At 50.7% G+C, this 27,312-nt stretch overlaps 2 protein-coding genes and 1 pseudogene across 4 annotated transcripts; all 3 read right to left on the reverse strand.

Moving 5' to 3' along the window:
* Positions 1-165: 165 nt before the first annotated feature.
* LOC115248288 (NEDD4-like E3 ubiquitin-protein ligase WWP1) lies at positions 166-2,769 on the reverse strand (the record flags this gene model as incomplete). Its single annotated transcript, XM_029831887.1, has 7 exons — positions 2,698-2,769; positions 2,398-2,591; positions 1,537-1,688; positions 1,273-1,339; positions 973-1,154; positions 375-804; positions 166-261 (listed from the first exon to the last, which is right to left on the reverse strand). Coding segments are annotated over exons 1-7 (1,193 nt in total), but the record flags the coding sequence as incomplete, so codon positions are not given.
* A 6,445-nt stretch (positions 2,770-9,214) lies between these two features.
* On the reverse strand, positions 9,215-12,637 carry LOC115248296 (agouti-signaling protein-like; annotated as a pseudogene).
* Positions 12,638-16,977: 4,340 nt separating this feature from the next.
* LOC101071081 (sorting nexin-16) lies at positions 16,978-25,513 on the reverse strand. 3 transcript variants are annotated; one of them, XM_029831913.1, is made up of 10 exons: positions 25,271-25,513; positions 24,765-24,815; positions 24,124-24,607; positions 23,933-24,019; positions 22,852-23,000; positions 22,522-22,591; positions 21,956-22,092; positions 19,781-19,897; positions 19,010-19,039; positions 18,189-18,325 (listed from the first exon to the last, which is right to left on the reverse strand). In XM_029831913.1, the coding sequence occupies exons 2-9, from the start codon at positions 24,785-24,787 to the stop codon at positions 19,021-19,023; spliced, it is 1,086 nt and encodes a 361-aa protein (XP_029687773.1). In that variant the 5' UTR covers positions 24,788-24,815; positions 25,271-25,513; the 3' UTR covers positions 18,189-18,325; positions 19,010-19,020. The 3 variants fall into 3 exon arrangements, with proteins under 3 accessions (XP_029687772.1, XP_029687774.1, XP_029687773.1); XM_029831912.1 differs by lacking the exon at positions 19,010-19,039 and having other exon boundaries at positions 16,978-18,325; XM_029831914.1 differs by lacking the exons at positions 19,010-19,039; positions 24,765-24,815 and having other exon boundaries at positions 16,978-18,325; positions 25,271-25,512.
* Between the last annotated feature and the right edge of the window lie 1,799 nt (positions 25,514-27,312).

The following is a 27,312-nucleotide window of genomic DNA, read 5'->3' on the forward strand; positions in this document are numbered from 1 at the left end:
TATGATGACAACTTAACTATGATTATGGCGTGTATCTGCCATTTCATTCCCAGTTTATCCTCCCTCTATCGAGCTCTATGGCTACAGGTGACGTTACTGCGTTTCTCCGCCAGGTGGCGCAGAGTGCGGCATCACGTTCTGGACCAGAGGAAAAGAGACACTGACCCAGGGGGTAGGGGCTGTGGTCTCTCCCAGGTAGTAGTCCTCGTGTTGTGGTCTACGTAGTATGTCCTCCCATGTGGGTCTTTTCTCTGCTCCCACCTTCAAGACAAGAACCAAGTATGGCACTTTACACCATTAGTTGCCATCGAATAGTAACATTAGTAATATTAAATTAAAGTGACGTCCAAAACCAGAAGCGCTGGTGTTTTTACCCAGGCGGTAGAGGGTCAGAGGCTCCAGAACTGGGAGCTTGTTGTTGCCTGGGCTTGGCTCCTTCTGTAGGTACAGGGGTGCTGCTGCTACTGCTCTCACAGCCACCTCCTGACGCGTTCACCTCCCCTAACGCAGGGGAGGAAGAGGATGAGGATGAAGAGGCTGGGTTGGTGCCGCTCCCCTGTGCTGATGAGGATGGGGCTTTAAAGGAAGCTGCCCCAGTGGCACCATCAGAAGGCTTAGCAGCAGAAGAGGAGGCTGCAGCTTGTGAGGAGGCTGGAAGGGTTTGAGCTGAGCTGGACGGCGCCGCGTCGGCGTCCGCCACGGACGCGTCCTGGCGGCCGTCCGCGCGCTGGTCCTCAGCACACGTCACGTCATCTGTCGTGGATGTCGGTGCACCCACAGCAGCGTCACAGGACTCCCCGTCAGCTGCTAACACAGAAACGCCGCTGCTCATTCTTCTGAAAAAGCAGCATCTTCTCCAGGAACTAGAACCTGTCCTGCACACTGACGTCCACTGGCCCCTGCTGGTGATGCTGGACACGGAGCCATGGGGACGTCTCAGCGGGTCTGCACACCCGGCCCTGCGGAACTCACCCGTCTTACTGTCGGTGTCGCTGTCAGACGGCTGGTGGGCTGGGCTGGACGTCTCCTCAGCGTCTCCGTTGAGGACGTGACTGAGGGCGGGGCTGCAGGAAGTGGAAGGCACCTGAGCGTCCACACCGTTGGAGGCGGAGCAGGAAGCTGACCTCGGGTGCAGATCTACACCATTGGCTGAGCTGGAGAGGAGAAAAGGACAACTTTTCCAGCTGTAGTGTAGAACAACTGCTGCCTGAGTGTGTGTGTGTGTGTGTGTGTGTGTGTGAGTGTGTGTGTGCTCCACAGTAACTCGTTCACCTGTTGGCAGCCTTTGAAGGAGAAGAGTCTCCATTTTCATGGACGGTGTCACCATTCTGTTGCACTTCTGAAAAGGGTTACACAAAAAGAATGTGTTCGAGGGGGGGCAGGAGGGGCAGAGCTGCCAGACTGGGGGGCATTTAGTCCCTCTTTCCTCATGCTCCACTCACACCGTCTCCGAAGCAGCCGGTAAGCAGACCGAAGTGGGACCGACTCACAGGTGAGTGTAAAAGAAATGGTTAAAGATGAGACAGAAACACTCACTGTTTGCTGCGTTTGCTGCACTGCCGTTAGTCCGTGGGGGGGGGGGGGCTCCCCGACAGTGGGGCCGTCCAGGTAGACCGTGAGCTCCCCGACAGAGACCAGCGCTCCCTTCTGCTCCGCGCTCAGCTTCAACACCTCTTTCACGTTCTCCACTGCAGAGGCACAAGGAGACGCAGCTTCAACACACACGCCAGAGCGCCACCGTCCCGCCGGGGTCAGACGGCCCAAACGTACGCTTCCTCTCATGCTGCTCCAGGACCCGGGCCAGGTCCAGAGAGGCTTTTCCCAGGAGAGCATCGGCCTTCAGGGTGTGGTGGCTCCACACTTTGAAATCCAACTGTGTGTGACATGTTACATTCCTAGAAATCCAACACACACACGCACGCACACACACACACACACACACACACACACAATTAGAAGTTGGGATTTTAAAGAAACAACCAAAAAGCGTGTGAAATTCCCTGTCCTGTCTGCACAGATGTGGGAGGCTTTAACGCTGCCTCTGAATCCTGCTGGGAGTGGTGACGTGGTCCACCACGGGTAGACCCACCTCGTGGTGCTGGTGTGTTCAAATGAGATGGAGGAGAGTGGGATGTGGGATGGGGGGGGGGGCATTCAGCCATCCATCCCAGCATCTCCCTCCCAACAGCCAAATCGTTAAAATGGAGGAGCTGGAGGAGCAGATCACTCAGCTCTTCCCTGTGGCCGTGATGGCTCCTCCAGCTCAGCATTCTGGACCACACAGACCAGCGGGAGCTAAGCGGGACCACTCAGGACCCGGGAACTCATGAGAGCTGGAAGCAGACACTAGTCTACTACCGTCACCAGACAGAGACGGGGGGGGGGGGGGCAGCTTACAGAGTCAGCCTCTCCTCCCACTTTGGGCTGGACGAGCTGTGGGACTTTGCTGTGCGGCGCGACTCTCCCTCCGCCGTCACCTCCACGTACACGGCCGTCCCGAACAGGCTTTTCTTCCTTTTGATTTTGGCACAGGACACTGGAGAACAGAGACGTACAATCAGCTCCTCCGCCTCCACATTTCTGTCCCATAACTGGTGCGAAAACACGTGAGAACGGACAACAGCAACATCGGTCGAGAAAGGCCCGGAAAGGACGTGGAGGCGCTGAGGCCTCCTGTCCAACCGGAACGGGACTCACCAACGGCGTGGAGCTGCCGACCGTCCCTCTGTGGTTCTGGCCCGACTCGGCTCTGGGGGAGGCCGTGGCCATGTCATAAAGCCCGGCGGGAGCCCTTCGCAGGCAGACGCAAGCGTTCCCACGTCACACAGCAAACCCACAAGGAAGAAAGACAGAAGCGTCCGTGAGGACGGCGAGGCGCCGCAGGGCCGTCACCCAGCAGTGATGGAGACGGGCGGTACTCACAACTGCTGCTGCGTCCTCTAGACCTGCTGGATCAGCACACCGGGGGTCCAACAGATCATCTGGAAAGGAAGAGCGGACGGTTAGACGGCTCGTGGCGGTGAAGCGGACGGGCTGGAAGTGCCTCAGCAACGGGGACACGTCCCCTGGACCAGCACCGAGCGTCCCAGACCAACGCCAGAGTGGGACACTGCTCACAAGACATTCAGCGTCCATCTTTAACAGAGGCAGGAAGCAGACTTCCGTCCTCCTCTCCTTCCTGTCAGCCCAGTTAGCCACATACACCCAGCATCCCAGTGGAGCCTCCATGCAGCCGTCAACACCCCCCCCCCCCTCCCCCCCCAGACTTCCCAACGTGTCCGAGCAGAACAGCCGGAGCATCTTTGAGTCGTGATTATAGGGAAGGAGGAAAAGTCCCGTCTCAAAAGCAACGCTCGCTAGCTTCCATGCTACTGGGTTTCCAGCCTGTTTCCCACATCATCCGATGCAGCCAGCAGGAATACCGGGGCTATTAGCAGTGGGGGGGGGGGGGCTGTTCTTCAAGGGTGGTGTTCATCGTGAGGAACTCCCCCAGACTGACCTGAAACTACAGCTGGTTGTAGCCGGACGGAGGCTGCAGGAGCAGACACGTGACATCGGCGTCCAATAGGATTCCTGACCGATGATGCCTGAGAAGGTCACGTGGTTCCGAGTGGTTCCGAGTGTCTGTGCGGCCCGATCTGAACCACCACCGCCTGGTTCAACTCTCCGCATGAGCCCAAACCCACAGCAGAGACAGTGAAGCAGGGGGGGGGGCCCCCGGACAGACACTAACCCTGGACACGGAGCCAAGGCCGGCCAGAACCCTGACATGGACACTCGGTGGGTCCATGATGGGCTCATCCCACCCAAACACAGCTCTTCCCACCATTTGAAGCCGTCATCCAAAGCAGCAGTCTGACCCGGATCGCTGAACCCTGCAGCCAAGCCGGGGTTGGAAGTTAACCGGGTTAAAGAGTCAGCCTGCATTAAGAACAGGAAGTGTTTTCACTTTCTACGCGAGCGCTGCGGCAACTTTCTGAGGACTTCCTGTTAGGTGCAGAGCGATTCCACAGTCAGTCACAGAAGCTCCGTTGATTAAATGCTGACACTTCCAGCCCGACATCATGTTGATGTCACTCTACATTAGACACCTCGTTTCTTTATTTGAAACCTGATTTGTGGGAAAGAGCTTCCGCAGTGTCTCAATTTGAAGAGGACCTTACTGTGATCAATACACATCTTTGTTGGTGTAGTGCAAACCAGATTGTTGTGCAGCGAAATGTCCCTGTTGTGTAGATGAAATATGGTGCATGCAGAAACAGCAGGAAAATCCAAACTACGGGATTTAGACAGTCTATTTTTGGCTTTCCCAAAATGCAGTCAACTTTATTTTCAACTAGTTTGTTCTAATGCAGCTTTGGGGTCAACCTTTGTTGACATGTCAAACGACCAAAAACCTGATGTGATTACTGACCCTTGCTAACTTTAGATAATCATGCTAACGTTAGCCCCTAAAGTAAAAGTAAGTTCGCAGACAAACACTGACTTCTGCGTGATGATCTTCAGACAGTCTGGTTAAAGACGCCGTTTATAAAACCAACACTGACAAAGAAAATTAGACCCCTCGGAACTGTCGCTTGCCTTGGGCTGCTTATCGACATGTAGCTTTAAATATGCTGTGGAAAGAAGCTAAAATGGTTTAGCTCTCAGCTAGCTCGCTAGCTCCGCCAGCAGTTACGCGCATTATTAGCAGATTGTGTCATATCACATGCATAAGCAGAAACAGGCTGCTTGGATCACACTCTTTAGCAAATACTGTTGGTCTACAGCATGAAAGCTGAGGCTCGATGCGGCCGTGTTGGCTGTCTGTGAGCCGGCAACTACTGACACTCCTGGGCTAAGCTAGCATCCGCTAAGTCGTAGCTGACAGGGCAAAACAGTTCGTTACGCGGTGGAAAACAGATTTATAAAGCCGTCGTTTGACGTCTGGGGTCCTCCGAAATGCTCCAACTACAGCGAGGAGTTTCGTCTTTACCTTGTCCGACGTTTGACTCCTTTCGTCCTGCCCCCGAGTCAGCGACTGTCCAGTGTTTCGGTGGTCGGTGAGCAGGCAGCCGAGGCCCGAGTGAGCTACAGTTGACTGGCCATGTCTGAGGCGCGCCGCCCCGGACACTGCTGCGTAATAACACCGCTATTACACCCCGACAATACTAGTCAGCATTCATAACAACGAAGGTGGTTATTCGGTGCTTTACTGCAGCAGAGGCTAAAAGGGGAAATAGATAATAATGCAGGTATATATTATATAATTTTTAAAGGCCCACAGAGTCGCCAGTTTTTAAGAATGATTATAACAGGAATCAGTAAAAATGGGGATTTTATTTTTTTAAATGTGTGTAGTAATTTAAAAAATAAAGGTAAGAGATGAGGTGGAATCAAATGTTTTTCTGTGTTTAATACAGCAGGAAAGTTGCGGGTGACTCCGGCTTCATGGCCCGACAGCTTGGTCCAACAGCGCCCCCTACCGGCCCAAACAGAACTGCAGGTGCTGGACGCTGTGGACCCCCCGGAGACATCCCATCAGTCCACGCCAGATGGGTTCACGGTCGAAGACAACAGACCATTATAACCTATATTGTGGCCTCAGCCAGAAGGTTCTGTTCAAACCTCAGGTCCAGCCTCTCAGCGTCGACCAGGAGGTTTTTAAGCACTTCCTGCTTTTGCTGACCTGCTTTATGGAGATAGTGTAGGACTTGTCTCCTGGTCCCCTGGTCCCTAGTCTCCTCGTCTCTAGTCTCCTGGTCCCCTGGTCTCCTAGTCTCCTAGTCTCCTGGTCCCCTGGTCCCCTGGTCTCCTGTTCTCCTGGTCCCCTGCTCCCCTGGTCTCCTGGTCTCCTAGTCTCCTGGTCTCCTGGTCTCCTGGTCTCCTATTCTCCTGGTCCCCTGCTCCCCTGGTCTCCTGGTCCCCTGGTCTCCTGGTCCCCTGCTCCCCTGGTCTCCTGGTCCCCTGCTCCCCTGGTCTCCTGGTCCCCTGGTCTCCTGGTCCCCTGCTCCCATGGTCCCCTGGTCTCCTGTTCTCCTGGTCCCCTGCTCCCCTGGTCTCCTGGTCCCCTGGTCTCCTGGTCCCCTGCTCCCCTGGTCTCCTGGTCTCCTGGTCTCCTAGTCTCCTGGTCCCCTGGTCTCCTGTTCTCCTGGTCCCCTGCTCCCCTGGTCTCCTGGTCTCCTAGTCTCCTGGTCTCCTGGTCTCCTAGTCTCCTGGTCCCCTGGTCTCCTGCTCTCCTGGTCTCCTAGTCTCCTGGTCCCCTGGTCTCCTGGTCTCCTGCTCTCCTGCTCTCCTGGTCTCCTGGTCCCCTGGTCCCCTGCTCTCCTGCTCTCCTGGTCTCCTAGTCTCCTGGTCCCCTGGTCTCCTGGTCTCCTGCTCTCCTGCTCTCCTGGTCTCCTGGTCCCCTGGTCTCCTGGTCTCCTGCTCTCCTGCTCTCCTGGTCCCCTGGTCTCCTGGTCTCCTGCTCTCCTGCTCTCCTGGTCTCCTGGTCTCCTGGTCTCCTGCTCTCCTGCTCTCCTGCTCTCCTAGTCTCCTGGTCTCCTGGTCTCCTGGTCTCCTATTCTCCTGGTCCCCTGCTCCCCTGGTCTCCTGGTCCCCTGCTCCCCTGGTCTCCTGGTCCCCTGCTCCCCTGGTCTCCTGGTCCCCTGGTCTCCTGGTCCCCTGCTCCCATGGTCCCCTGGTCTCCTGTTCTCCTGGTCCCCTGCTCCCCTGGTCTCCTGGTCCCCTGGTCTCCTGGTCCCCTGCTCCCCTGGTCTCCTGGTCTCCTGGTCTCCTAGTCTCCTGGTCCCCTGGTCTCCTGTTCTCCTGGTCCCCTGCTCCCCTGGTCTCCTGGTCTCCTAGTCTCCTGGTCTCCTGGTCTCCTAGTCTCCTGGTCCCCTGGTCTCCTGCTCTCCTGGTCTCCTAGTCTCCTGGTCCCCTGGTCTCCTGGTCTCCTGCTCTCCTGCTCTCCTGGTCTCCTGGTCCCCTGGTCCCCTGCTCTCCTGCTCTCCTGGTCCCCTGGTCTCCTGGTCCCCTGGTCTCCTGGTCCCCTGGTCTCCTGGTCCCCTGCTCCCATGGTCCCCTGGTCTCCTGGTCTCCTGGTCCCCTGCTCCCCTGGTCTCCTGGTCCCCTGGTCTCCTGGTCCCCTGCTCCCCTGGTCTCCTGGTCTCCTGGTCTCCTAGTCTCCTGGTCCCCTGGTCTCCTGTTCTCCTGGTCCCCTGCTCCCTGGTCTCCTGGTCTCCTAGTCTCCTGGTCTCCTGGTCTCCTAGTCTCCTGGTCCCCTGGTCTCCTGCTCTCCTGGTCTCCTAGTCTCCTGGTCCCCTGGTCTCCTGGTCTCCTGCTCTCCTGCTCTCCTGGTCTCCTGGTCCCCTGGTCCCCTGCTCTCCTGCTCTCCTGGTCCCCTGGTCTCCTGGTCCCCTGGTCTCCTGGTCCCCTGGTCTCATGGTCTCCTGCTCTCCTGGTCCCCTGGTCTCCTGGTCCCCTGGTCCCCTGGCTCTCCTCGCTCCTCTCCTTGCTCTACTGCGTCCCCCCTGGTCTCCTGCTCTCCTGGTCCCCTGGTCTCCTGCTCTCCCTGTCCCCTGGTCTCCTGGTCCCCTGGTCTCCTGGTTCCCCTGGTCCCCTGGTCTCCTGGTCCCTGTCTCCTGCTCCTCCCTGCCTCCTGGTATCCCTGGTCTCCTGGTGCTGGATGCCACCTGGCCATTGCTAAAGCTGAATGCTAAGAGTCTTCAAGCTTTTGGACGATGGGGGGACGATTACTTCAGCTCAGGGGACGCGAGTGTGGACCTCAGCAGACCTGCTGTGACGGTTCCAGGGATAACCAAACAAGTGCTTCATTGAAGGCAACAAATTCCCAGTTCCCAGACCTCCTTTAGAAGATAGGCCGGGGTCAAAGACGCTGCTGAAGAATGCGAGACAGGACACACACAGTGGACACGCTTTGTACACTGGGACACAGGACTGACAGGAATTGGGTCCTCAAAAGCCTGGAAAAGAGTGGAGAAACGGTACATTGGACTGGAGCAACTCTGGAGAAATCCCAAACAATCTGCAGGGAGGAGGATGGCAAGGACGAGACAAGGACAGAGTTGGACATGTTTTCCAAAGGATGTCCACTAGGCAGCAGTGAAAGCCTCCTCGGGGGTCAGGTCCAGAACCGGCTGATGGTTGCATGAAGCTTCTGAGCTTTAGGCCTTGAAGTTTGAACCGCTGCAGTGGTGAAAACAGGAATAAGGGACAGATCTGGGATCAACTGACGCTCAACTGACAGGAATTGAATTGAATTGAATTGAATCAGGTTTATTGCCATTGTTCATGTAATACACAGTATTACACAAACTAGGAATTTGTCTTGGTGTGACGCTGCGACATTCAACATAAAGAAGACCACACTAGAATAAGATAAATAAAATAAGATAAGATAAGACATATATACATTATATACAGAAATGGTAAGAAATAGTGCAGGTCCATGCAGGAGTGATGTAATGTTCATGGGTCCGACTGGCTGCTGTTCATGGTGCTTAAGTGATAAGTCACTTGGTGTTCAGCAGCCTGATGGCAGAGGGGAAGAAGCTGTTCATGTAGCGGGAGGTTCTGGTCCGAATGGACCGTAGTCTCCTGCCTGAGGGGAGGGGGGGAAACAGTCCGTGACCAGGGTGGGAAGGGTCGGCCGTGATCCGACCTGCACACCTCCGGGTCCTGGAGATATACAGGTCCTGGATGGATGGAAGCCTGCAGCCCATCACCTTCTCGGCAGCGCGCACGACGCGCTGCAGCCTTAGTCTAAAATCTCCCAGAATTCCAGACTGCAGCTCAGCCCAGCGGCGTCCTCCGCTCAGGTCACCTGACCTCGTTGTTGCTCTGCTCCCAGGAGCCGAGCAGCTTCTTTTCTGGTGCCGAACACTCAAGACTAAGGGTGTAAGTTTGACGTCCTTGTCTCAGTCCCCCAGAGGAAGAACCAGAACCAGAACCAGCCGTTACTTCAAGAGGGAACATTTATTGGCAAACAATGACAACTTGATTATAAAGTAAAAAGAAAATGATTAGTCAAGCTAGGCTATGCAACAACAGATTCCATGGATTTACATCGTAAGTGTGTTAAAATAAACATCAACATCACCAGTAACGGTAGGTCAGATTAAAAACGGGACCTCGAACCCGTAGCACAGCTCACGCGCTAGGCTTGTATCTCCGTCACGTGTGGTCCAGCTAGTTTTTATGAGGCCTGAACTCAAAAGAGAAGCTTCTTGAAGTGTGCTGGCGTGATGGGGTCGTTCAGAGTGACGGGAAAACCGAGGTTGGACCCAGTCTGCTGTCCACTGTCTCTGGTTTAGTGTCCTTGGTTGAACCTGCGGCAGAAGCAGATGGCGTTGAAGAAGCGGCAGTGGCACAAGGCTTGAGGGTGGCAGCAGCCGAACTGGGGGCACGCAGCTCTGCGTGAGCTGGGAGCAGCTGGCCTCTGCCGGGCTGTCTTCCACTTTGGCCGTCGGGGAGGGCAGAGGGACGCTGGGAGGAGCGGCTCGCTCTCTGGGCGTCTGCGGGGCAAAAAGGGCAGGAAGAAGGTTTCATGTGTTTACGGAATCAGCTCAAGGAGGGAGGACGGACAGACACATCGTGTTCCAGTCCTAAAGTAACGGGAGGGTGTAATGTAGCCGTTTATTTAGCCACGTTATAAAACCAAGAGTTGGACAGCAGGACAGAGCTCCTGGGAGTCCCCCTCAACTTCAATCACTCTTCCTGGAGGGGTCGTTAAAAGCAGATTGCTCGGGAAATGGAAAAACAACTCCAACCTAGTTGTTAAACCTGCACCAACCTGCATCAGCACCCGATGGCGTTCGTACAGTTTTCTCCGTGCAAACAGCGGCCTGTTTCTGCCTGGAGACCAAAAGCCTGTCGACACATTGGAACATATCACACACAGCACAACAACAATGCACGTTAACGTCAGTCCCACTGTCAGAAACAGTTACGACACAATGCGACGGCTTCAGGAACATTTAGAAATCACTTCATTAACGTCAATATTGTTAAATATGTGCTTAGTAAAAGTAAAAACTAAAAGTCACCATCTTTATGAATTCATTCCATTTGGTGATTTAGTGAACTGATGACAGTTAGGCTGATATTTCCCATCATACCGCTGCTGCTGTAGCTGCTGCTGCTGTAGCTGCTGCTGCTGCTGCTGCTGCTGCTGTAGCTGCTGTAGCTGCTGCTGCTGTAGCTGCTGCTGCTGCTGCTGCTGCTGTAGCTGCTGCTGCTGCTGCTGCTGTAGCTGCTGCTGCTGCTGCTGCTACTGCTGCTGTAGCTGCTGCTGCTGCTGTAGCTGCTGCTGCTGTAGCTGCTGCTGCTGCTGCTGCTACTGCTGCTGCTGCTGTAGCTGCTGCTGCTGCTACTGCTGCTGCTGCTGTAGCTGCTGCTGCTGCTGCTGCTACTGCTGCTGCTGCTGTAGCTGCTGCTGCTGCTGCTGCTGCTGTAGCTGCTGCTGCTGCTGCTGTAGCTGCTGCTGCTGCTGTAGCTGCTGCTGCTGCTGCTGCTGCTGCTGTAGCTGCTGCTGCTGCTGTAGCTGCTGCTGCTGTAGCTGCTGCTGCTGTAGCTGCTGCTACTGATGCGTAGCTGCTGCTGTAGCTGCTGCTGTAGTGCTGCTGTAGCTGCTGCTGCTGTAGCTGCTGTGCTGTAGCTGCTGGCTGTAGCTGCTGCTGTAGCTGCTGCTGTAGCTGCTGCTGCTGCTGCTGCTGCTGTAGCTGCTGCTGCTGTAGCTGCTGCTGCTGCTGCTGCTGCTGCTGTAGAGCTGCTGTAGTGCTGCTGTAGATGCTGCTGAGCTGCTGCTGCTGTAGCTGCTGCTGCTGTAGCTCTGCTGCTGTAGCTGCTGCTGCTGTAGTGATGCTGCTGTGCGTAGCTGCTGCTGCTGTAGCTGCTGCTGTAGCTGTAGCTGCTGCTGTAGCTGTAGCTGCTGTAGCTGCTGCTGCTGCTGCTGTAGCTGCTGCTGTTAGCTGCTGCTGCTGCTGCTGTAGCTGCTGCTGCTGTAGCTGCTGTAGCTGCTGCTGCTGTAGCTGCTGCTGTAGCTGCTGCTGCTGCTGCTGTAGCTGCTGCTGCTGTAGCTGCTGCTGCTGTAGCTGCTGCTGCTGTAGCTGCTGCTGCTGCTGCTGTAGCTGCTGCTGCTGTAGCTGCTGCTGCTGTAGCTGCTGCTGCTGTAGCTGCTGCTGCTGTAGCTGCTGCTGTAGCTGCTGTAGCTGCTGCTGCTGTAGCTGCTGCTGCTGTAGCTGCTGCTGCTGTAGCTGCTGCTGCTGTAGCTGCTGCTGCTGCTGTAGCTGCTGCTGTAGCTGCTGCTGCTGTAGCTGCTGCTGTAGCTGCTGTAGCTGCTGCTGTAGCTGCTGTAGCTGCTGCTGCTGTAGCTGCTGCTGCTGCTGTAGCTGCTGCTGCTGTAGCTGCTGCTGCTGCTGCTGCTGCTGTAGCTGCTGCTGCTGTAGCTGCTGCTGCTGTAGCTGCTGTAGCTGCTGCTGCTGTAGCTGCTGCTGCTGTAGCTGCTGCTGTAGCTGCTGCTGCTGTAGCTGCTGCTGCTGTAGCTGCTGCTGCTGCTGCTGTAGCTGCTGCTGCTGCTGCTGTAGCTTCTGTAGCTGCTGCTGCTGCTGCTGTAGCTGCTGCTGCTGCTGCTGTAGCTTCTGTAGCTGCTGCTGCTGCTGCTGTAGCTGTAGCTGCAGAACATGGGTTAAAAATCACTTCGATTTCTTCTCGACATGAAGACACAGCATCAGAAAGATCACAGAAGCAAACAGAACCTCATCAAAAATCTGAGACGCGTGTGCACACAGAGGCCACGTATAGAGCCTACGGCAGCAGCAGCAGCAGCAGCAGCTACAGCAGCAGCTACAGCAGCAGCAGCTGCTTAGGGATCCCACGAACCAAACCTGGCTTTGTCGTGGATCCCTCTGGTATTCTGAAAGAACAAAAAGTCGGAACATTCCGAGGTTGAACACATCAGAAAGAGCTGCCAGCTGCTACTTGGAAAAGTCCCTACAGAGCTGAGTAACTAAAATTGAAAAAGCTATGAGTGAAATTTGAGTATTTAGGTTTGAGTGACAGCAAAGAAACAGTCCAGTGATGCAATGGAGGTAAAGGTGTTGATGCAGAGACATCAAAGGAGCTGCACTCACAACAGCTTCCTCCATTACATTGATTTGCCTGTGATCAACAACATGATCTGCTCAGGAAACTGACGCCACCTTAAATGTGAACCACCTAAACAGCCACCGAGATCAAAGAAACCAAAAGATGCAAGCGGCAAGATCAAAGAAACCGAAAGATGCAAGCGGCAAGTGAAGCAGTCTTCCAGAAGAGTTGTTGTCCATCCATCCATCCATCCATCCACCCATCCATCCATCCATCCACCCATCCATCCATCATCCATCCATCCATTCACCCATCCACCCATCCATCCATCATCCATCCATCCATTCACCCATCCATCCATCCATCCATCCACCCATCCACCCATCCATCCATCCACTGATTGACCGCTGCATGGATCCGGCTGCTCCCCGCACTCACCTGCATTCTGCTGGAGAAGAGTCCTGCTGCCCGTCACGCTGCCCCGGGGCTTTTTCGCGTCGTCGCGCCTGAACAGTCCCGCGGTGACAAAAGCCACGTGCAGAAAGAAAAGACCCAAGAACAGCAACTTCATGCTGCCTGCAACTCGCGACCAACTCACGCGAAAAGGCTGGATGCAACAGCGGAGCTGCAGTGGTCTCGGAGCTGCAGCTGAAGTTTGCCTCCACGGTCTCTCTCACCTCATTTAAGAAGCAGGAATTATCCTCACACGCACGCAACACACCCCTTTTTATCCGTGCAGTGGGGCGACGCGCACGTTTTACCACGGAGACAGATTCATTCTGTTAAGAGACATTATGTTGTTTATTGTACTGAGTTGTGATGTGTAATTTTCAGTTATAGTTTTGTTGACTAGGAACTGACATTGTCATCTGCTTATTGAATTTTGGTCACGCCCATGTTGAGCTTGTCATTTTTTTTCCTCTTGTTCCGTTCCCGATGATCTCACAGGAAGACGTGTATGTTCTTGTCAGTCTCAAATAAATATTTCCGGTTGGGTAAAAAAAGGGGTGCTGTCTCATCCTTTCATCATACCTAACCCTTCCCTTCCCTTTCCTACTCTTCTCTACCCCAGCTTACTCTACCCTACGCTATCATACCCCACTCTACTGTAGCATAACCAACACTACTCTACCAACCCTACAAGACACTACCCTAATCTAGACTATCAATCAATCAATCAATCAATCAATCAATCAATCACTCAATTAGTCAAGATGTACAGATCATGTACATTACTACCTTACTCTACCAGACTCTACCCTAACCTAGACTACCCTGTGTATCCTTCATAATTGACAAGTTTCTTAATGAAACTCTTACATCACACAGTCTTCAATACCTTATTGAAGCAGTTCTTCCTGAACCTTCACATGTCTGCAGCATGTTGCTCCACCTAACAGACCTCATGGCTTCAAGCCTCCAGGTTTTTTGTGCATATGTCAGACATGGGGCCCCAAGAAGAGTTATTTTGACTCAGATTTAGATAATTGCACTCAGCAGACTTCCCATTTAGACTTTTGTGGAGCTTGTTTACAATAATATCAGCACTGGCTTCTAATTTTATTTAATCAAGAAACGTCTCCAAGAATAGGTTAAATACAGTTTGGAGATAGTAATAAAGTGGTGGAAGTATTAAATGTGTTTTGAAGTTACGTACAACTGAAATATTTTATGTACTCCCCCGGCCCCCAAGGGCTAGAGGGGTTTATTTATGTTTATTATTCCTAAAGTCTAAGCATGTATTCCAGATGTCATTGGCCAGTATAACGAACACATCAGTGAACTCAACAAAACAGTAAAACACAAATAGGAAAGGTTGAGCTGCTCCTTGTTTTGTTCATACATGTATTACTTGGACGCTTAATGTTCCAAAGCATTGGAAATGCATGCACCTTAACGACACGCTGGGTCTGTACGGTTTAGGATGGAGTCCGCCCTCCTTTTACACCTTTAACAGCCTCAACTCCTTTGGGAAGGTTTTCTACAAGGTTTCACGGACGTCAGATGAGAAGGCCTCTGTGACAAATCATCCCAAAGGTGTTTTAGAGGCCGGAGGTTTGGACTCTCTGCAGGCCAGTCGATTTGCTCCGTCTCATCTGTGTCTTTATGGACCTCCTGTTGAGCAGTGGTGTACGGTCCTGTTAAAATAGGAAGCAGCCAACTCAACACCTCCCTCAAAGTTGGGGCATTGTTCATAAAGTCTTGGTATAGCACAGCGTTAAACATTCCTTTCACTGCAACTAAGGGGCCAAGCAGGACCCCTAAACAAGGTGTTGTTCCCTGAATCCAGTGGTGCCCTGTTATACACCATCACTGTTATACACCAGACCCTTCAGATTGCACTTGGTCACATGACATACGGCTGCTCAGCCATGGAAACCCAGCGCATGAACATTTAGAATCTGTCCTGATGTTTCTGACAAAACCGTGCCTGTCATTGCAATCAAACCACCTGTGTGTCACTTCCTTCCAGCTTCTTTCACACACACACACACACACACACACACACACACACACACACACACACACACACACACACACACACACACTCACCACACACAGAGAGAGAGGGAGAAAGAGAGCAGGGAAAATGAGAGAGGATAGGAGGGAAAACAGAAAGAGAGAGGAAAGGTTGGGTGAGGGGGAAAAAGGAAACATGGAGAGAACAAGAGGGAGGGAGGGAGCGGAAAGAGAAAAATAAAGGAGAGGGGGTGGACAGAAAGAGCATCCAGCAAACCCCCCAACAGTCGATGTTTGTCTGCACACGTCTCTACAAGTGAAACACAGAGGATAAACGTCCATTTGGGCCACCACACAAAATACCCTCGGGTTACCAATTTTAACTACCTTCTGACAGGACTAGTCACCACGGCCAGGGTGACTACCACAGACACACCGACGCAACACCAGGAAGTCAGTTTCAGTTTGGGGAAATGCAGGTGGGGGTGCGGGTGCTTTTTCTTTTGCTTTGGTGACCAACTTAAAGGTGTAATACCGCCACCGGGACTCACACTTGTGAGTCTGACAGAGGCCTTTTTGATAGCATCCTAGGGCGGGTACAGGTGCTCCAGAGGTGGCCTCGTCCTAATTTGGAAATGCAAACAGGAAGTGGGCAGCCGGGGACTGACTGGCAGGTAAAAATAATACAGGGGTCTTTGAAACATACCACAAGTACACAGACAGCGCCCCCTCTGGCCACAGAGGTAACTGACTTTTAAATGACAATCTCCAGCAAGAAAATGGCTCCTGTTGTTCACGTTGAAAGGTTTGTCATCATCTCACCTGTTTTTAGCCAGGCCACAGTGCTTAACTACGGTCCAGGGTTAAAGTCCAGCTCTTTACTGCTGACTCAGCAGCTTGGAATAACGCGTAACCCGAGGGAACCTACACACCACACAGGTGAATTTCACAAGGCCTTACAATCCCAGATAAAATGAGTATTTTGTTTTGATGCACCAAGTTCTAAGAAAGTAGAAAGTTCCCCAACTGTTTTCTTTCAGACTATTTTAAAGGCTATACAGAAGAACTGGTGTATATCCTCATTGGTAAATTTTAATTTAAATGGTGTTCCCAAGCTGTCCTGCTGGTTGTCCAAAGGTCAGAGTTTAATCTAGTTCTCTCATTGTTCTACCATTTTCTCCATATTTGTTAGCTAGCTTGTGGAGTGATAAAGCACATACCATCTGGTTGTAGTATACAGTTGGGTGGGGACTGACACTATGATTTATTCCTTTCATTCCAGCTCTCATCTGACAAGAGTCGTTATGTCCATTACAACTCTCATGGGTTCGGTCTAAAGTTCCTTGGGGTCCTTTCATATGTTTTACAGGTCAATTTTTTTCAACCCACAGCCCCGCCAGATTTGAGACCAACTATCCTACAGCGCACGTTGAAGGCTTCTCTCTCATCCCTGAAGAACACTGTGCTGTTGCACCTGGAACTCTTTAGTGAGCTCTTCTCAGGCCATTTTATGGTAAAGTCAAAGCCTCTTTTTCGAGTTTGTAGGGTTGATTTTATAGCTACGCAGTTGTTTTGCTCAGTGACTTAGACGCTCCGGTCTTAGCTAAACCTTGTTTAAGAACATGTAAATGCTGAGCTGTCATCCAAAATAAGCCCAAATTAAAGGCAAATGAGTGATGTGCTGCTGCTTCACCCCTAATTATAGGATGGAGGAGCATACGACATACGACAGTAAAGCACAATGGATCACTGCTAATGCTAACTAGCAGGGTTTGACCCTGATCAACCCCTGGGGTGAATTTGGAACGTTAAGGTCAAGGTGAACCATTTGAGGTCACGCTGCAGAAATTGTGAGAATGAGGAAGGGGCAGAAGCAGAGCCATTAAACTTTTGAGTGGCTTTGGTTGGTTGGGGGGGCAGATGCCAGGATGTGTTTATGCTGGGATGGTGCAGAGCTGGAAGATTACTCCTTCATTCTTCCAGGCTTAGGGTCCTAAGAGAGGACGTGTTGTGCTGGCATTAAAATGTTACAAACCAAAATTTTAAATACACCTAGAGAACAGACCACAGCCTTTATTATATTTCTGGCAGAGATTTAATAATTCTTTTAGGAATTTCAAGTTTTACTCATTAAACAGTTTTAGTTGGGCTGCTGCTGTGGCTCTGACCTGTTATTAAAGCTTTTTTTTGTAGACCACTGACCTAATTACTCCTTCATTAATATCTGTATGAGAAAAGCCTGTAAAAAGTACAAACCTTGTAACGTTTTTACTGCTCAAACTAATGTTCTTGACAAAACGTTCCATTGTTTTAATCATATTTGGGGTTTTTAAAGAGTTTTAGCTTGGGGGAGACAACAAAATAAAGCTGTGCAGGCATATTTGGTCAGTTTGAAGCTACACACTTAATATTTGTAACTCTGTAGGACTCAGAACTGACAGACTCACAGACTTTAAGGAAAGATGCATTTTAATATCATTCAATTAAATATTACCATACAATTCAATCTTTTTCAGTTCCAGACCAGGTGAGAGTGAATTATGCTTCTAAATATGAACATTTATGGTGATGCCAAATCATAGCCATAAGAAAATTATTTACAATTCAGTTCTCAGTGTGAATCCTTGAAATGGGCTTTTATATGAAGACTTCAGTCAAACCTGCGCAGCAACATACGTCCTAGTTTTGAACGTCCTGCGAGTGTTTCAGGACAAACACTTTTATAAAGCATCTAAACACCAAAGAAAGACAATGTTTTTCAAGGCACTTACAATAAGATGAAGTGGGGGGGGGGTAAAGCAAGTTCATATACATTTATCACACAGGTCCACGAGGGCCAATGACAGTGAGTGAAAAGGCACATCGCTGGATCAAATGAAGTAGTAAAATTCCTTAGCAAACATTGGGATCCATAAAGTGCATCACATGACCTTCACTCAGGCCTGGTTTGAGATGATTCAGCAGTAGCCAACTTGTTTTCAGAGGGCGAGACCAGTCGGTCCGATGCACCGGTACTTCATAGACCTCCGAAATATGGCTTTTAAGGATGGTCCAGGTCTGGAAACAGCAAATGGCACTGCTGTCACTGTTCTCAGGAGTGTGAGATGATCCCAGGCTGGGTTGGTGATAACATGCTGAAAGAATTAAGCAGAACCTCCCATCAGACCCACTCCCTTTACTTAACTCTGCCGTATCAGGTTTTGGGTGTCAATCACACAGCTCCCAAACAGCTGGAAATTTTCAAGGTTTCAGCATTAGCATGACAGTTCATGTCCAAACAACTCAGGTGCCACATGGTGGCGCTGTTCCGTCTACACAAACCGCTGAGATCAAATTAACTATCTGTTCTTTGACCCCTTTTTTCAGGATCTTGATGATTTTGTTTGGATATATATATGGAGGTACAAAGGTAAGGCCCCACCACACCCCAACATCTGGATTATCTTTTGAAATTCCAGCCATAATTCCCATAAGAAGTTACAGAGATTCTCCAGCAATGAATCTTCCATATGTGCCAGATCAAATAGCCCAACAGGCACAGTATCGAGTTCCATGCGTGTCCATGAGCACTGATCTAAACAGGTGTTAACAGCTGTCTCACGCCCAGCAGCAGAAGCATGGGTTAAATTAAATGGAAAAAGAGCAAAACATATGCACGGCGAGGAGGATCAGCGCTTGGCTTTACTGTTCCCGCTTCCGATGGAAGGACTGGGTGACTTGGATGACCGGGGGGGAGACGCTGAGGGACGGCCCACACCAACAGGCGGACGCTGGCACTGGCAGGATCTCACATCTGTCACTACACAGAGAGCAGATGTGAGTTTTCAGCGTTGTAGCCAGCAGAACATCACACCTCCACACCCCTGAATGCACAGAGGGTGTTTAGCAGAGACGTTAATGCAGCCGGAAATAAACCAGTCAACACACACACACACACACACACACACGCACACAGGGAGGCATCCAAACGGTGTTAGCTTTAGAGGAGAGTAAGGATGAAGCCCTGAAATCCTGGAAAAAACCCACACCCAGTGGGACAAACAGCATCCATGTGCCAAAACCAGCCCGTTAATCACATGTAGGGAACACACACTGGGTCGGGGACAGTCCAGTTTCAGATGGTCACATCAGTGCAGGCAGGACCGATTAGTTCAAGACCGTCGGTCGGTCTTGAACTAATCGGTCCTGCCTGCACTGATGTGACAGGAGAAAGTGAACTGAGCCTCACCTTCTGACCTCAAGGATTTTAAAACCAGATCTGATTATTTCAGGTGAATATGGACGCGACACAGGCAGCTCATGCACAGGAAGCGCCTGCGCACGTGAGCGCCCGGTTTTCCACATCACATCAGTCTGGTTTGAAGCACCTTGATAGCATCAAACGGCACATTTCCGCTGAGAGGGGGACAGCAGCTAACTAACAGGGGGTGCATGTTACTGAGCAGAAAGAGCTTGCAGCTTCCCGAGCTTCTCTGTCAAATACCTGGCACGCTTTCAGATTGGGGCAGCGCTGCTGTGAGACGTAGAGGGAGAAAGAAGGAAGGCGTCATTTCAAAAGAACTCAAAATCAGGAAAAAGCAAGAAAAGAATCACAGAAAAATCCTCTGTCAAGAATCACTAATGGCGAGATGCAGTCCGTTTAATACGTGGGCCGATCGTGTCCTGAGCTGGTGCATAAAGAACAATAATTACAGATCCGACTCGATCACGTCATCAGGCCGGGATGCAAAACCATTTCTGAAGGTTTTGACGCGTTCAGAGTCACAGTAAGAACTTCCGAGCCCATGAAGGAACAGACAACGCCGGCAGGGTCGGCTCTGGTGCACAATCTGCAGCCCTAAAAAACTTTGATGAAACCTGCAATAAAGTGAGATGTGAGTGAAACCATGTGTGAAGGGGAGGAAAGCTGATCTGAGCCAGTTTAGACCGCTGCATCTTTGTCTGGTTTGATTAGGAAACACAGGCCGAGGCTGGAAAATCCCCCATAATGCCCCATCAACGCGGTTCCTTTGGAGGATCAGCCAGGCATCCTGTCCTTTGTTCGGTGTTGTTCTCAAATATTAAAAAGGAGTTTTTAAAAACCTCATTTGACTTTTATAGCTGAAGTTTACTGTCGTGGTTAGAAACAGCCACAAGAATCTTCAGCTGCACGGAGGAGGCCTGTTTGAATCCTACTGTAGAGAGCGTGTGTGTGTGTGTGTGTGTGTGTGTGTGTGTGTGTGTGTGTGTGTGTGTGTGTGTGTGTGTGTTTTACCCAGTGTCGTCGGCCATATCCTGGTCAGCCTCAGCAGCAGATGATTCCACATCCACACTGCTCTCACTGCCTGGACCTGACAGACCACATGTAGAACCTGGACTCACGTTCTCACCGCTGCAAAACACACACACACGCACACACGCACACACACACGCACACACACACACTTATTGAATCAAGTGTGCTCCACATCAGCAGCATACCGTGCCTTGCGAAAGTATTCGGCCCCCTTGAACCTTGCAACCTTTCGCCACATTTCAGGCTTCAAACATAAAGATATCAAATTTAAATTTTTTGTCAAGAAACAACAACAGGTGGGACACAATCGTGAAGTGGAACGAAATTTAAACTTTTTTAACAAATGAAAAACTGAAAAGTGGGGCGTGCAATATTATTCGGCCCCTTTACTTTCAGTGCAGCAAACTCACTCCAGAAGTTCAGTGAGGATCTCTGAATGATCCAATGTTGTCCTAAATGACTGATGATGATAAATAGAATCCACCTGCTCTGTGATAGTCTCAGGCTTCTGTTTAAAGCGCAGAGACCATCATGAAGACCAAGGAACACACCAGGCAGGTCCGAGATACTGTTGTGGAGAAGTTTAAAGCCGGATTTGGATACAAAAAGATTTCCCAAGCTTTAAACATCTCACGGAGCACTGTGCAAGCAATCATATTGAAATGGAAGGAGTATCAGACCACTGCAAATCTACCAAGACCCGGCCGTCCCTCCAAACTTTCATCTCGAACAAGGAGAAAACTGATCAGAGATGCAGCCAAGAGGCCCATGATCACTCTGGATGAACTGCAGAGATCTACAGCTGAGGTGGGAGAGTCTGTCCATAGGACAACAATCAGTCGCACACTGCACAAATCTGGCCTTTATGGAAGAGTGGCAAGAAGAAAGCCATTTCTCAAAGATATCCATAAAAAGTCTTGTTTAAAGTTTGCCACACGCCACCTGGGAGACACACCAAACATGTGGAAGAAGGTGCTCTGGTCAGATGAAACCAAAATCGAGCTTTTTGGCCACAATGCAAAACGATATGTTGGGCCTGCTTTTCTTCAGCAGGGACAGGGAAGATGGTTACGATTGATGGGAAGATGGATGGAGCCAAATACAGGACCATTCTGGAAGAAAACCTGTTGGAGTCTGCACAAGACCTGAGACTGGGACGGAGATTTATCTTCCAACAGGACAATGATCCAAAACATAAAGCCAAATCTACACTGGAATGGTTCACAAATAAACGTATCCAGGTGTTAGAATGGCCAAGTCAAAGTCCAGACCTGAATCCAATCGAGAATCTGTGGAAAGAGCTGAAGACTGCTGTTCACAAACGCTCTCCATCCAACCTCGCTGAGCTCGAGCTGTTTTGCAAGGAAGAATGGGCGAGAATTTCAGTCTCTCGATGTGCAAAACTGATAGAAACTTACCCCAAGCGCCCTGCAGCTGTAATTGGAGCAAAAGGTGGCGCTACAAAGTATTAACGCAAGGGGGCCGAATAATATTGCACGCCCCACTTTTCAGTTTTTTATTTGTTAAAAAAGTTTAAATTAGTCAATAAATTTCGTTCCACTTCACGATTGTGTCCCACTTCTTGTTGTTTCTTGACAAAACATTTAAATTTGATATCTTCATGTTTGAAGCCTGAAATGTGGCGAAAGGTTGCAAGGTTCAAGGGGGCCAAATACTTTCGCAAGGCACTGTAACTTTGATCTCGCCTGGTGCCCGAGAACCCTGGTGAGACTGGATAGAATCTGAGTGGGTGTGATGGGAGCAGTTAAAGCAGGAAAGGTCAAAGGTGATGTTTTCTGTAGGTGCGGAGAGGTTTAATAGAGCTGGAAAGGTTGGCTCATACAGGAGTTCTGGACTTTCTCACGTCCGGACCAGCATTGTTGTTGTTCCGCCCACCTCAGGGAAACGAACAGCTGTCACGGTTCTTTATGAGACTGAGACGTTAGTCGGGGTGGAGGAGGTGTGGACACTTCAAACGTCAGTCAACTCTACACAAAGCAGGCAGCTAAATCCCAGAAGACGAGGACGCCAGTTCTTTGGAATGCCCACTGAATTTGCCCATTGTAGTTGACATTAAAGGTGGAAAATCTGGCATGTTCTCCTTTTTGCCATCACAAGAACGTTAACAGGAAGGATGTAGAGGTGTGGTCTCACTTCACATGCTTCTCCAGCAGCAGGATGGCCTGCTCCCGCTCCTCCAGCCTCATTTTCAAGTGGTCGATCTCCTTCTGCTTCTCCAGCAGCTCCTTCTGGAGGCGACAATTGCTCTCCTCCAGCGTCTCGCAGAACGCCTGCGGAGAACGGACATCACAGAGGTGAAGGAGAACAGCAGAGCTTCGTCCAGCCGCTCTTCCGTGAGCCAAACAGGAGGCAGCAGCTGTCAACGATCAACACGTTTCCTAGTGGCAGGAAAGGTGACCGGGTTAATCCTGAGCCTAATAACAGCCCTTAAGGGACTTGATGGGAGCCAAGCTGAGGTCCAGCTGCTGCTGCTGTTTGATTTTGTCTGTTGCATCACAGAAAGCCATCGCTACCTCAGGCACGGAAGCCTGGGTCACAAGCTAATAAATGGCTGTTGGCTACTGAACTCGATGCGTCTCGGATCTGCTGCGATGAGCAGAAAGTGTATAAATGTTGCATAAAGGAGCAAAAGCCTCATTGCACGTAGCGGAACATTTATGTTCATAGTGTTTGTCTCGTCAGCGCTTGTACATACTCACCCGGCTCTCTTCCAGACTGTCAAAAGGTCCAGGAGGGTCATCCAGGCACAAAAACTCCCTCACCGCCAGGCTGCCAAAGACAAACAACTGGTCAGTCCCAGCAAGATGCTGAGATCAAACCTGGACGTTGTTGTTGGTGCAGAGAGTGGAGGCAAGCAAGGACGAACACACACTGGTGACAAACCGTTTTCACACTGGGTTTCTATCTAATGTCCCGTGATATTACGCTGGAGACCAGAGACAGTGAAGACATCCGTCTCTTCCTGTGCAGACCACTGTGGTGCAGCACCACCGGGACTCAAAACTGCCAGGGAGGGCTCAGGGACGTACCAGTGGGAGATGTCCTTATGTGCAATCAGGTTCTGTAAAAAGGCCTGCAGACCCAGCTGTCGGTCCTCCAGGAAGCTGCTGTCGTAGTTGTCTTTGAACCAGCGCTTCGGCGGAAGGGACAGGCGAAACCCGGGGAACATGTCCTTCAGCTGCAACACACGCCACGTTCAGAGCCACAAGATTAAACACGCGGCGGCGCTCTGGTTCATCAGACTTGTGATCAACCGGAATAACCGGATCTAATAAAGACATGACATGAAAACTTCAGCCCACATCAGCCAACCTCTGGACTAGTGACTAAAACCTGCCCGTGTTTTGCTAAATAGTCCCGACGGCCTGAGTTAATCTGTTACTGTCTCGTGCCGTTTGTCTCTGCAGGAAGTTACTCGTCTGCATTTCTGGGTTCATCCAGATCAAACTGATTTGAGACATCCTGAAAGCAGGTGAAGAAGCCTGACAGCAGGGAGGCAGGGGCTTCGTTCCCGCCATGTCTGCGTCTGTTTCCTGGCCCACAGAGGCGGCGCACCGCCTCCAGACCAACGGTCCAGCCGGCCTTTCAGCCTGTTGGACAGCTGATGAGCAGCAACAACAGGATGCTGCTTCTTGCTCTTCATCCTGCACTTCCTCCGGTTTCCTGAGGGAGAACAGAACCCCTTCTATGGAGAACCCCTCCAAACAGCCGTTGCGTTGCCGTGTCTGCTAAGCAAAGACTTTGTGGTTAACTCCAAAGTTAAGCTAGGAGGTGTATTCAGAAGTTGGACCCGTAGATTCTTTCTAGGGTAACTTTAATAGTTTGCAGCACTTTCCGTCTGTTCCACATCCTCCTTCACATGCTATGCTACATGTCCATAGTGTCCTGACTGGTCCTCTGTTTCCCCTCACTGTCTCCAGCCCGTGGGTCATTTGGAAACAGAGAGCATCTTTGTGCAGCTCTGATCTATGATACTGTGCGCTCAAAAATAAAGCACAGCGTGCTGAGCACATGAGTGTGTCTGCAAATAGATGACAAAGGAAGCTTTGAGACAGGCCACAGGGACGGTGGGTCAGGCTGCCCGGACGGACGGACGGACGGACGACGCACCTTATCGTTGAGTCTGGAGAAGTCTGTGTACCTCCTAAAAACAACCCAGCTCTCGTCTGGCGTCTTTCTGACCAGGACCTTAAACACCTGTGAGGAGACAACGCAGCAAATCTTCAGGTTACTGTATCTTCACACACAGACGCGTAACGATCACATCAAACTCCTCTTCGACGTGTACGATGACATCATACCGTGAATTTGGCTCTCTCCTCCATCACCTCGTACCCCAGCAGAGTGGGGGTGATTGGCCTTTCCTCCTCGTGCCGACTCCTCACTGGTTCTGAAATGGACCGAGGACAGCTGGAGTACTCCACAGACGGCTCCGTAACCCCGTTCACCCTGGCCCGTGTCACGTGGCTTTGGGGGGGCGGTGGCGTCCTGCTGCGGCTGCCTCGGCCCGTGGAGCGGGACTGGCGCAGAAAAGCCCCACATCCACCGCCGTGGTCCTCCCGGGCTGCTCTGGCGATGGGCGAAGAGGACGGGCTGCCGGAGACGCTGCCCAGCGACGAGGCGCGCTGAGGCCGTCTGACTTTGCCGCTACCTCCGGACAAGGTCTTGTCCATGGGCACGGGGACAGGCACGAAGGGCGACGCCATCCCAGCTGCTGCACCACCAACTATGACCACCACCGAGATACACCTGGGTGTCTCAGGGGTGCAGGAGGAACCTGGGGGGCTGGATTTTAAAGAGACAAACAATATTTTCAGCACTATTTGAGGTGTAAAACAGACACAATCTGACATAAATGAAGCCAACTCAGAGGCCTTCTGAATTATTGACTCGGGCTACATTTCATCCATAATTTAAGGATCTGAACATGATGTGCACAAACCATGATGGAGGATCCGTGCTCATCTACGTTCATTCAACGTCATCTGTCCGCCTGAATGAATGAATATTGGTTTTAAAATGAAAGGATCGTGGTTTTCATGGAAGATCGAACTGGAACGACTGAAACATGTTGGCAGGAATCCACCCGCAACTCTTTCAATGTTAAACTGCAAAGTTGGGAAGGTCACGACAGATAAGAAAATGCAACCTTGTAACGAAACTATGCACCGCTTTTCCAGCCAAACTAAGCTGGTAACCACTCCGGAGTGAAAGTAGTCATAAAATCTCGGCGACCTTTAGCTTCAAATGAAACTGTCCCTGCGCACATTCGGCTAACTAATGTTTGAAATGAGACGCGTTTTCAACATTAGTATCTATTGACAGTTTGTTTGTCCTTCGATTGCATCGTAATTCGGCATCCCACTGATAATATTGAGCGGCAGGAATCATTTTTGAGATACAACTGGCGAGTTCTGTAGCACTTTAGAGAAGCCGGGATCACATTACCTTCACTTTAGCTCGGAAGCTAGGACGGGCAGCCGACGTGGGCAAACCAAGGATGAGGCACAATAACAAGGACTCCCCGCTGAAGTACGCTTAGAATTCTCTCTCAGCTAATTTCCATACGCCTTAAAACGATCTTTAACTGCCCTGGTGATATTTATCCACGTCTCTCTTGCTTCTCCTTTCCATTCATGTTAGCTGGCCTCTCTTGGGTTCTGCAGTGTGACCAGGCGGGGGCGCTGTTTTACCATAGTAGTGATGGGGAGTCTCATGACCGGCGGGCTCATGATCAGGACGCACAAGCGCCACAAAAAGAGCCCCCCTAGATCTATACTATTTAAATGTATGCATTACAAAGGAATATATTCAATAAAATCATCAGCTAAAATAACACCACTATCAAGCAAACAGCTGATATTTCCAAACACAAAGATTAGCAACAGGCATGAGGACAACATCCGCCAGATAAACCTGTTCTTTTGTTGGTTCCTGGTTCGTGAAGTTGGTGCAACTTTTGTTTTCTATAGCAGCAGCAGTCCCGTCATTATGCCCTCTGAAGTAATGCATAACCCTGAAATGTCTGCTGATAATCTTTTGCATTATGTTCAGTGATTGAAGCATACAAGACATAATATTTTCCATTTTTGCACCACTGTAGCCATTCCATTGTAGACAGGGATCAGCTGGAACACTGTGAAACAGAAGGAAACAGCTCTTTCCCATATTATCAATATTTCCTCCTGCCTAAATCTTCCAATCAGTTGCTGGTTTCTGCCCCAGCAAATGTTCAACGAGGTTTCTGTTCTGTCAAATTCAAACAATTATGCGAAGCAGTTCACCATTAAGTTGCCAACACACACAGGGAGTAGTCACTAAACCAGTGCAGGACGTGACTTGGCTGCAGTAAGACACTAAACTGGCGTTGCCATGGCAGCCAAACTACGGAGATATTCTCCTGTTTGGGACGTGGTGTAATTCCCGGTTCCACCAGACGGGGCGCACACGCCGCTAGAACACCTCTCGGCCTGTAGTCACTCGCTTTGGGTGGAGACGTTGCCAGAGATCAGACAGTCAGCCTAATAACACCCGTGTGAATCACAAGGTTGAAGTGGAGCGCGATGAACCTGTTGGCGGGCCTTCGCTTCGATTGTTTTGGCTTTTTGCACAGACCAGGTGAATCGGAGCCTGAACTGGTTCATTGGCGGTCCAGCGCAGTGTGAAGACTGGACTGTGGAAGAACAAGCAACGCGGTGTGGCTGCAGCATCTGTCTGCATCTGCAGAAGGCAGCCAACGTCCCTCACTCCTCTGTTTATTCACAAGAGCAAAGACACCCAAAATCTACCCAGCAGGTTGAAATAGACATCACACGTACAAAAGGGACCTCAGCTCATTTCTGTAGAGGAGCAGTGCACACTGAACTTTGCTCTCTTCATTTGTGAGGAAACATCAAAGGGGAACACTGTCATCTAAATTTTTGGGTGGGGGGGGGCTTTATTGTGCTGCTGGGCGCATTAGGAAAGCGTCTGAGTTAGGTGGGGTCTGTGATTTCATGTTCACAGTTTTGTCTGCATTACATCCAAATTCAAACCAGCCAGCTGTGTTTCTGGTTTCTCTGCTGAGAGAAGTTTTCGGGTTCTGCAGACGTTCCTGGATTTTATCGATGCTGGCTTGAGATTAAATTATCACCACTATTCTTACCTGGGATACCTTTACATTACACTTGAATAATGTAAAGTATGACGCATGCTTTAATTCCCTTGTACAGTCATTTAATGCAACTTTATCCACCTTTATCTCCTCTTGCCTCATATTCTATTAAAACTATTACACTATTAAACGTAACATTTTCAGTTGCTGTCTTATTTCTGAGTTGCTTCTATATGTTACCTTCATACCAATCCTGCCTTTTATTGAGGAAATATCTCACACCAGGACTCGATGCCATAACATCCTGACACCAGGATTGTGCATCAACAGGCCCAGTAATGAGCTTTCTCCCACACCACAACCTGGAAATGAGACAGTGGGTGTGGAGCCTGGCACC

The sequence above is a fragment of the Takifugu rubripes genome, unplaced genomic scaffold, assembly GCF_901000725.2.
Source record: "Takifugu rubripes unplaced genomic scaffold, fTakRub1.2, whole genome shotgun sequence".
Taxonomy (NCBI): Eukaryota; Metazoa; Chordata; class Actinopteri; order Tetraodontiformes; family Tetraodontidae; genus Takifugu; species Takifugu rubripes.

Bases quoted from the DNA above. Each gene is read 5' to 3' on its own strand.
- LOC101071081 (XM_029831912.1), bottom strand. From the start codon at position 24,787: ATGAGCACGGATCCTCCATCATG. The intron at 23,001-23,932 runs GTGCGTCGTCCG...CGTGTGTTGCAG, and splicing joins TCTCCAGACTCAACGATAAG to CTGAAGGACATGTTCCCCGG. The intron at 19,898-21,955 runs GTGAGACCACAC...TGTGTTTTGCAG, and splicing joins CTGCTGGAGAAGCATGTGAA to CGGTGAGAACGTGAGTCCAG.